Source organism: Sphaerodactylus townsendi, linkage group LG12 (assembly GCF_021028975.2).
Source record: "Sphaerodactylus townsendi isolate TG3544 linkage group LG12, MPM_Stown_v2.3, whole genome shotgun sequence".
Classification (NCBI taxonomy): Eukaryota; Metazoa; Chordata; class Lepidosauria; order Squamata; family Sphaerodactylidae; genus Sphaerodactylus; species Sphaerodactylus townsendi.
Genome location: NC_059436.1, coordinates 55,834,704 through 55,844,404, shown reverse-complemented (window position 1 = coordinate 55,844,404; position 9,701 = coordinate 55,834,704). Strand labels below are relative to the sequence as shown.

The following is a 9,701-nucleotide window of genomic DNA, read 5'->3' as shown; positions in this document are numbered from 1 at the left end:
TGGGGGCAGGCATGGGGTTGAAGAAATTGGTGTGATGTGGTCTGTATGGTCACAGCCAACAACCTCCTGGTAATGAGGTGAACACAAACTCACCCATGTGCCGTGACTCTGTGCAGGTGTACAGCGGACTCTGGAAGGAGAAGGAGGTGATCATTAAGTGTGGTGTTTCGGAGGCCCTGAAGGTCGACAGCAGCCCGGACGCTGTGCCCAGGAGAGATGTGGTTCTCTTCAACAAGCCCACAAGGGGGACGTCAATGGACGAATTCCGAGACATGCTCTTAAATTTCTTAAAAGTCAGTGCAATTATGACTATGCTGGCAGGGCATTGTTGTAAATTTTTGGGACAAACTGAACAATGGGAAGGCATGCAAAGGAGCTGTCTAAAAGCTGATCACCAGCTCTGGTTACATTTGATGACTTTTCAGCTGAATGTGCGGAAAGCAGCATCGGGTTAACTCACGATTGGCATGACTACCCGCACACGTTAACTGGCCTGTCCACTCTCATGCCTGTTGTAGAGGATGTAGGAATACATTTTCTCAAGGACGTAGGTAAGGGGGGCTTCCCAGGTTTAAACCCCCCTATTACATGTCCGAAGCTCTGCCTCCCATTTGTGGGTTTTGTATTTTAAAGTTTTTTTCCCAGTTTTTGGCCTGCAGGGTGCGCAGTTTGTAGGCTAGCAGCACCAACATTTCAGGGATTTTTCGGGAGACTCTCCTGATGATATCACCCAGGTTTGGTAAGGTTTGCTTCAGGGGGTCCAAACTTATGGACTCCCAAAGGGGGTGCCCCATCCCCCATTGTTTCCAATGGGAGCTAACAGAAGATGGGGGCTACACCTTTGAGGGTCCATAACTTTGGACCCCCTGAACCAAACTTCACCAAACCTGGGTGAGTCAGGAGGACAGTCTCCTATAGATACCCTGAATGTTTGGTGCTGCTAGCTTAACAATTGCATCCCTGACAGCAGGCACCCCCCAAATTTCCCCAGATTCTCCTTTTAAATCCACCCCCTTCGGTATGGATTTAAAGGGAGAATCTGGGGTCCCCAGTTTAAACATTGTAAGTGATGCTGTTTCAGGGTGGGGGATAATCCACCCCAAACTAGCATCAGTTTCAATGTTGTTTAACTGGGGACCCCAGATTCTCCCTTTAAGGTGGATTTAAAAGGAGAATCTGGCCTCCCTAGTTTAAAAACCATTGAAAATGATGATGTTTGGGGGTGGATTCCTGCATCACAGCGGCCATGCATGGGCCCCCCTGCAAAACTCAGATTTTGCACCGGACTCCATTTTCTCTAGCTACCCCTCTCCCTGGAGGGGAGGGCAGAAAGGGCTGCCGGCTGCGATCCCAGCCGGTGGGGGGCCGGGCCGGGGAGTCTGCCATGTCTGACGGAGGGCTGCTTTTATAAGCACTGAGGCTGGGGGCGAGGCTTGGGGAGTTGTGGCCACACCATTAGGGGTGGGTGTGGGTGTGGCCCCTCCCCCAAACGCACCCCATAAAAAATCTATACCTACGTCCCTGCATCTTCTGCTTCGAAGAAGTGACGATTGGAAAAGAGAGGGAGCCTCTCTGCATTGTTTCAGGATTGCCTTGAGCCAAAAGATAGATGAATTTGTCCAAACTAAATCTGAAATGGGGGCAGAGAGGAAGCTTTTGAAACGCCCGATTTATGCCTGCTGCAGAATAGTGGTGATACTTTTATCTGAGCTGTAACAGTTCGAGCTGTGAGGGGGGCGGGGGGGGGGGGTTGTATGCTTCACTGTTGCTTCTGGCACACAAAAAGCAGAGCGGCCGACTCATTTGGCCTTCTGCGTGCAAAGAGGGTTGTTTCTGCCGAAGCGGGAAGCTGTTTAGCCTCAAGATACTTTATGTTTAGAGATGGCAGAAGTTGACTGTGTTTTTGTTTCTCTTTGCTTGCAGTCCAACCTGGGAGACCAGCCCTCTCTTGCACTCTTAGTGAACAAAATAATTAGTGTGGCTGATGTCAGCCAGGACAGCAAATTGTCTCTGGCAGAGGCCAAATCCATATGGGCCCTGCTCCAGCGGAATGATTTTCTGCTCACCCTGTCTTTGCATGAGAAAGAACACACCTCCAAACTGCTTGGGCACTGTGGGGATCTATACATCACCGAGAAGATCGCCCACACCTCCCTCTACAGCGTGGACATCCCTCCATTTCTGCAGGCACTGTTGCCTTCTGCCATCCAGAGAGTTGTTCACCAGTGGTTCTCCCCAGCATGGCCACGGCGAGCCAAAATTGCCATAGGCCTTTTGGAGTTTGTGGAAGAGATATTCCATGGCACCTATGGGAACTTCTACATTTGTGAGACAGGCTTCAGGAACATGGGCTACAACAACAAGTATGACTTCAAGATCATTGACCTGAGGAAGGTGGCGACTGAGATGACAATCCGGCGGTTCCTCAAGGGGCGTCACTGTGAAAAGAACGTGGACTGTACCTATGGGAAGGACTGCATGGCGCCCTGCGACAGGCTCATGAAGCTGTGCAAGAGCGGCGTGGTCCAGCCCAACCTGGCAAAAGTCTGTGCCCTCCTCCAGGAATTCTTGCTCCATGGAGCTCCCCCAGACTTAAGAGAAGAGCTGCAGAAGCAGCTGAAAACTTGCACAACCCTCAGTGGCCTGGCCAGCCAAATGGAAGTCCACCACTCACTTGTGCTGAACAGTCTCAAGACTCTGCTGTGGAAAAAAATCTCAAACACCAAATTTTCGTAGAGATGGGGGGGGGCACGGCACAAGGAGGGCAAAAGCTGCCGAAGGAACCAGGATTTTTTCCATTCTTCCTCCTGGTCAACATGCTCAGTATTGCTCTTCAGGCTGTGAGAAAACACTGCTGTAGAGCAGGGCCAAGGAGCTCGGGAGCACCAGGAGGAAGACTCTGGAGCCCCCAAGTGGAGGGGGTGGGACCAGCTGAAAGGCCACGAACAAGAGAGCTGCTGTAATGCTTGTGGCTCAACTTGAACACTTCCCTTGTAAATAAACATCATTTCTCTCCCTGGGGACTGGGATGCCTGGCAGTTCCTAAGTGATTCATTCACCTGGTAGCAAAGAGCTGCACATTTATTTGGCTCCATTTTGGAGTTGTCATCAATTTGGCTAAGAAATTTTCTAGCACGGCCAGTGATTAAATACCTGCCAGGCTTTGCCTCTCTGTGGAAAATGCAACTTGGCCGATGGGGTTTCTTTCTCCTGCATCTGTGGAAGGCAGGGAGGGGGTTGGAAGGATGTTGGGTGGGGGCAATTCCTTGCACCCCCCCTCACAGCAGTTTGCATCGAAAAACTTCATTTCTGAGACAAGAAAATTAAATGTAATAGCCTCTTGAACAGCGAGGAAGACACACAGCCGCCTGTTTCAGTAACTGTTCCAGAGCTAATTCTTAAGGAAACACAAGCAGCACAAATTATATCAATTTAGTCTCTTTTGAAGGATTCATGCTGTTGCAGGCACAGGAGCCAGGTGATGGGGAAATCTCTGAAACGGAGCTGGCATGTGGCATAGGTCAGTGGGAGAAGCAGGGCTTGAAGGGCATGGAGGCCTTCTGTGAGGTCACAGAGCACTGGAGTCAGCCAAGAGGAGCAGCAGATTTACAGAGTGAAGGACGTATCCAAACCTTTGAGCTGTCAACCCTGTCAAATATGACAGTCTGCAACTTCTACTGTTCAACATTCATTGCCATTGTTTAGGGATCATTTAAGTCCATGCTCATAGCAGCTCCTCAAGGCTGAGCTCCAAATAAATTATTCTGCCCCAAATCATTTATTTGGAGCTCAGCCTTCTAGTGCAAACTGGGGAATTCTGCCAATAAGATGCTAGAAATTTCCATTTTTAAAAAATGCCCAGCTGGGGAAAAAACACCTTTATGAAGAACCAGCCAGTTTCGTTACAAAAATGTAACCGTAATAGTTAAATTGTGATACCAAGCCATGGTGGGTAGATAGGATATATCATAATAGGCAATAACATGGAACAGCCACTGTGAAGTCACTTATGTCGCTTTTTGTCCAGTTCTTACAAACTCCTGAAATCCAATACACTTCTCTCTGTGATGCACCTCTGAAGATGCCAGCCACAGATGCAGACAAAACGTTAGGAACAAGATCTACTAGACCACGGCCACACAGCCCGGAAAGCCCACCACAACCAGTTGAGTCTGGCTGTGAAAGCCTTCGACAGGAATTAATACAATTCACTTTTTTAGTGTATTCTCATCATATACATTAATTTGGACACATTATTTAAATAATACATCTTCAAAAATGTCTATAGAACACAGAGGAATTTTATGGATTGTCCTCCATAAAGACCTTTTTTTGAGCTATGTTCTGTTAGGGAGACTTTTCCAGGCTCTCACATCTCTCACATGACCTAAAGTCATTCCTAAGTGAGAATGAGAATTTGAACCCAGAATCCAGCATTGTCTGGAGTAGATTTGGTCTGCTTGAGATTGTATTATACATTGCCTTATTTTATGGTAGAAGGAGAAATTCATCCTTGGTAGCAACGTCCTGGCCTGTAAGAGAAATCAAACAAGGACAGCATCAGAATACGTCAACTCCAATGGCACCGCCTTGTAACTCAGTGAATGATTTTTAACAGGGGATCAGATTAAAACTCATCCTGATCAGGATCGCCCTCCCTGAACAAAATCCTGAAATGTTCTGGGTAGGCGAAGCAATCAAGAGGCAGGGATGTTGGCAAAAAAATTACCAGGGCTGCTTTTCCACCCACAGGGGCATTCAAAGCAGCTAACACCAAGTCCCCGCTGCCACCACAAAACCACACTGCCCCTGAACAGCAGCAAAAAGTCAAAATAAAAGCAGTAGCATTAAAACCTAAGAAATTAAATTACCATCCTGACACCTAAAGGGCAAAAGACGTGACACCAGGTCAATCGCGTGCAGGGACAGCTTTGCAAGTGGGCCCAGCCACACACTCTACTAGTGCGTCCCTGGCTTTCACCAGCAGGGGACCTCTGAAGGCTGCGTTGACTGGCAGGCTGGATGTTTGTGACAGAATTGCAGAATCCCTGTTTTTAGAATTCTGGATCCTCGCAGAAGTGAGCTGTGAGCTGTTGCAGAGAAGTGAGCTGTTCCGGAGCTGTTCCACCACACGGCATCGAGAATTTTCCTTGAGGGGCTGACTTGGAAAAGAACATGAGCACTGGAAGATCAGCTACAATTTTAAGAGAATAAAAAGAGCAAAAACTCAGATTTTGCACCAGGCTCCATTTTCCCTAGCTACACCTCTGCCCGGAGGGGAGGGCAGAAGGGACTGCTGGCTGGGAACAGTCACAAACCACAAGTTTCCAGCTTAAAAAAGCACTTGAGCAGATTAGATCAAGCTGGCTTCTCTATTTGCCAAGGGTTGGCTTTGTACTTACATTTCTCAATCTCTCTTTGTTACCCTAAATAGGCAGTCTCTGCTTTAGTTGGGGGAAGCCAGAAGAGTAACTGGGATGGATAACCTATTGCAGTGACATAGGTATAGATTTTTTATGGGGGGGTTCGAGGGGGCCATGCCCCCACCTTGCCCTGGGGGCATGGCCACGCCTCCCCAAGCCCCACCCCTGGTCTCAGTGCTTATAAAAGCAGCTCTCCGAGGTCAGGAACGGCAGACTCCCCTGCCCCGCCCACCCCCACCATCTGGGCTCCCAGCCAGCAGTCCCTTCTGCCCTCCCCTCCAGGCAGCGGCATAGCTAGGGAAAATGGAGCCCAGTGCAAAATCTGAATTCCCCCCCATGGGTGGCCACTGTGATGCTGGCATCCACCCCCAAACAGCATCACTTTCAATGGTGTTTAAATTAGAGAGCCCAGATTCTCCTTTTAAATCCATCTTAAAGGGAGAATCTGAGGTCTCCAGTTAAAACAACATTGGATTATCCCCTACCCTGAAACAGCATCACTTTCAATGTTTAAACTGGGCACCCCAGATTCTTCCCTTCGGCATGGAGAATCTGGGGAAATAAAAGGAGAATCGGGGGAAATTTAGGGGGTGCCTGCTATCACGGGTGCAATTGTTAAGCTAGCAGCACCAGACTTTCAGGGTATCTTTAGGAGACTCTCCTGATGATACCACCCAGATTTGGTGAAGTTTGGTTCAGGGGGTCCAAAGTTATGGACCCTCAAAGGTGTAGCCCCCATCTTCTATTAGCTCCCATTGGAAACAATGGGGGATGGGGCACCCCCTTTGGGAGTCCATAAGTTTGGACTCCCTGAAGCAAACCTTACCAAGCCTGGGTGATATCATCAGGAGAGTCTCCTAAAGATACCCTGAAAGTTTGGTGTTGCTAGTCTAAAAACAGTGCCACCTGCAGGCCACAAACTGAAAAAAAACTTAAAAAAACAAAAAAATCCACATGTAATGGGGGGGGGGGGTTGAACCCAAGACCCCCCCTTACCTACGTCCTTGGCCTGTTGCATACCAGGACAGTCATGGGGGATGATGATGGGACGGGACTCTCAAATGATCAGGCAGCTTAACAATTAAATTGTTTTATTAAAGAATAAAAATAGTAAAACAAGAAGTAGATTTTATGAACATGCATGCACAAAAACAAAGTTAAAAGAGCCCTTTCTGTACAAATCTCCTAAAATATAAAATGTTTTCAATCTCTCCTCACTTTTGTTCACACTCATCCACTTGAAATGATTCCTCCCTACCATTACATGATTCCCCCTCTTTTTTTTTTTTTTTTGAGTTCTGGGTTGAATTGATGCTTCACAGCTTTGTGCTGCATTCCATACTCCTTCTATATTTGATGCTTCAAAGTTTAGCCCCACCCACCACAAAATAAAATAACAGAGAAATGCTGCAAGTAAACTGGCGAGGGGAAACTGAATGAGCTCAGAAAATGACGCCAAGGAAAAAGTTCAGGGAAGCAGAGAAGCATAAAAAGCTTAGTCAATAGATCGCACAGCAACTGAAGATGTTTTCAAAACGTTTCAGCAAGAGAATTGTTTTAACAGGATTCATTTAAAACATTTTGAGGTCGGAAATAAAATGTTTTGCTGTAAAAAAAAATGCAGAACTCCATGGATGAACATTTTATTTCCTGCCTCAAAATGTTTTAAATGAATTCTGTGGGAAATGTCATAAACACCCAGGTTTGGTGAACTTTGCTTCAGGAAGCAGTGGGAGATGGGCCCTACCATTTTGAGGGTCCATAAAATTGAACCCCCTGAAGCAAAGTTCACTAAACCTGAGTGCTTTTACCAGTTGGGTCTCCTGAAGCCACTCTGAAAATTTGGTGCATCTACCTTGAAAAATGGGCAGCCTGCTTACACACACTCAGAAATGACCCATTGGCTGCAATGGAGTCACATCAGTTCACAGAATCTGCCAGGCTGAACTGAAACCACAGAAACAAAGAAAATATTGCTAACAGCAATTTAACAGTAACAATTGAACAAATTAAACTTCAAATCAATAGAACCCTGGGCATTTGGGTCTACACTCTCAGCCCTCCACCCCACCCCACCCAGCAGCAAACAATTTTAACAGGAAAGCAATAAAGTTTTAAAAGTTAGTAATATCAAATGTTTTTTAAAAATAAAACTTGGTAAGTGAAATGAAAGTCAAACCCTTCAGTGTCTTCTCCTCTGCAGACAGGTCTCCTCTGCAGCTGGTGTGTCCCATGAATGCCCAGACACGAGATAGAGGGAGGACAAGTTCAAGCCTCTTGAACTTTCCCTCCATCTCTCTGGACTCTGGCACAGAATGTGCTGTCTAGGAACCAGCACCCCATTCCAGCACCCCACCCCCACGATCTCCATTTTAGCTGGATTAAACTTCACCTGATGCTGCTTCGTCCATTTTACCATGGCCCCAGACAACTGGTCAGATTATCCAGGGTGGGACATGAATAAACTCAGAAGTTGTATTTATGGCCCTTCGATGTTTATGAGCCATTTCATTCACTTTCTCACTACAATGCTAACTGCTCACTGCTACCAAAGTGTTATTTAATTGGTAGCTTTGATTTGCTCTGGAGCAATTGTAAGCAATCTACACAAGGGAGAAAGAAGCATCTCCAGCATGTGCCCTGATACCCACTGGTACCAACTGAGCAGGGGAGGGGGGGGGACAGCAACTGCAGGCCAGGTTGGGGGGGGGGCAAAGCTTCCCTTTGCCCTGCTGTCTACAGGTGAGGTGGTCTGGGATATGGTGTCGTGAGATGCTGTACTATACAAACCAAGTGCTGCGGGCCTGAGGTTTGCCACAAATGCATCCAGGGTTCTCCCTCTTCCTCCCTCCGTCCAGTCCCCTTCATTCCTGGAGCAGGCCAGGACCTAAATTCACTGCCACCACTCTGATTCTAGGGTGTTACTGAAGTGAGCTTAGAGCACCCTTCTCTCCCCCCCCCCACCTCTCTGGCCAAATAGCAGGTATGACAAACCCAGGCAGAGCAAACTGGTTTATTAAACAAATAATATGATAAGTAATAGGAGAAAAGTCATAAAAACAAGCCAGAATTCAGAGCAAAACTCAAGATTCTGGAGCCTGAGCTTCGGGAGAGGAAGGGCCTCAGTGACAATGCCATACAGTCTACCATCCAACGCAGCAATTTTCTCCAGGGGAACAGAGATCAGTTGGCAGCCCTCATTGAGGCCCACAGGCCCCTGCTCTTCTCAGCTTTCAACCCAGGTTCATCAGAACAAGGAATGATGAATATCACCAGTGAAGAAAGTGTATGTATTAAATTTACTTAGTGATCATATACTGTATATACTCGAGTATAAGCTGACTTTCGGCTTATACTCGAGTACATACGGTAATTCCAAGATGGCGGCCGGAGCTAGGGCTGCTGTGGGGATCTGGTAAGCAGTTGCTTTTTTTTCTAATGCACCAGAGAGCCGAAGAAACAAGCTGTAAGGACAGCCTGCACAGCATTACAACTAGATTGTGTGTGTGTGTTAAAAGAAACCAAGGCATTTCTCTCCTAAGGGTTATTGGTGCGTTGCATTCTAGATTAATACAATCCTTCATACAGTAGTTTACTGCCAAATACTGATGTTGCTGAAGGCAAAGACTTTCTTTGGAGCAAAGTTTAGGCTGGCATGGCTATGAATCCCAGAATTATCCTACATTTGGAGGAAAACAGTGGTTCGTGTTCCTAGAGTGCTGGAAAGCTGCTCATCCCGGCAACTCTGTTAAACAACTCTATCTCATCTTGCTCCCAAATCTTCTGTTTTTAGCTGCTACTGAGTCAAGTTCAAAGTTTCCCAGTTTTTTGTGGTAAAATTAGGTGCCTCGGCTTATATTTGGGTCGGCTTATACGAGTATATATGCTATCTTGTATATTGGGTCTTTTACAATGCAACCATTTGGCCTCCTAAAGTTGTAAATTGTGTTTGTGTTTAGTTTCAATGGTGTTATTCTTTGGATAGTGGAATTGGCTTTTACAAGGCCACATTCTAAACCAGATAGGGTTTAACTGCCAAAAATGCTCAGGGTCACCTCCTTCAACATCTAGAAGATTTGACTGACACCCAGTTGGTTAATTATTGATCAAATGGTCTAGATGAGCCAATTCTATAAAACCCTTGACACCATTTTAGAGAGATTGATAAAGGATTCATCAAAATATTTTCTTGTAGTTGTTCTTCTGCCTTAAGCTGAATAGCGTTGTATTGGATTGTTTTTATACTTGGAACAGTCTAGAACTGAGAGAGAACTGATC

General features: G+C 46.5%; 1 protein-coding gene across 1 annotated transcript in view; it reads left to right on the top strand.

Annotated features, from left to right (window-relative positions):
- The window catches only part of DIPK1B (divergent protein kinase domain 1B), a 9,058-nt gene extending 6,035 nt beyond the window's left edge, over positions 1 to 3,023 (top strand). The window contains exons 4-5 of the mRNA XM_048512610.1: positions 117 to 293; positions 1,924 to 3,023. Coding sequence (XP_048368567.1) covers positions 117 to 293; positions 1,924 to 2,736 — 990 coding nt within the window. The 3' untranslated portion in view covers positions 2,737 to 3,023. The remainder of the gene's footprint in view (positions 1 to 116; positions 294 to 1,923) is intronic.
- Positions 3,024 to 9,701: the final 6,678 nt, after the last annotated feature.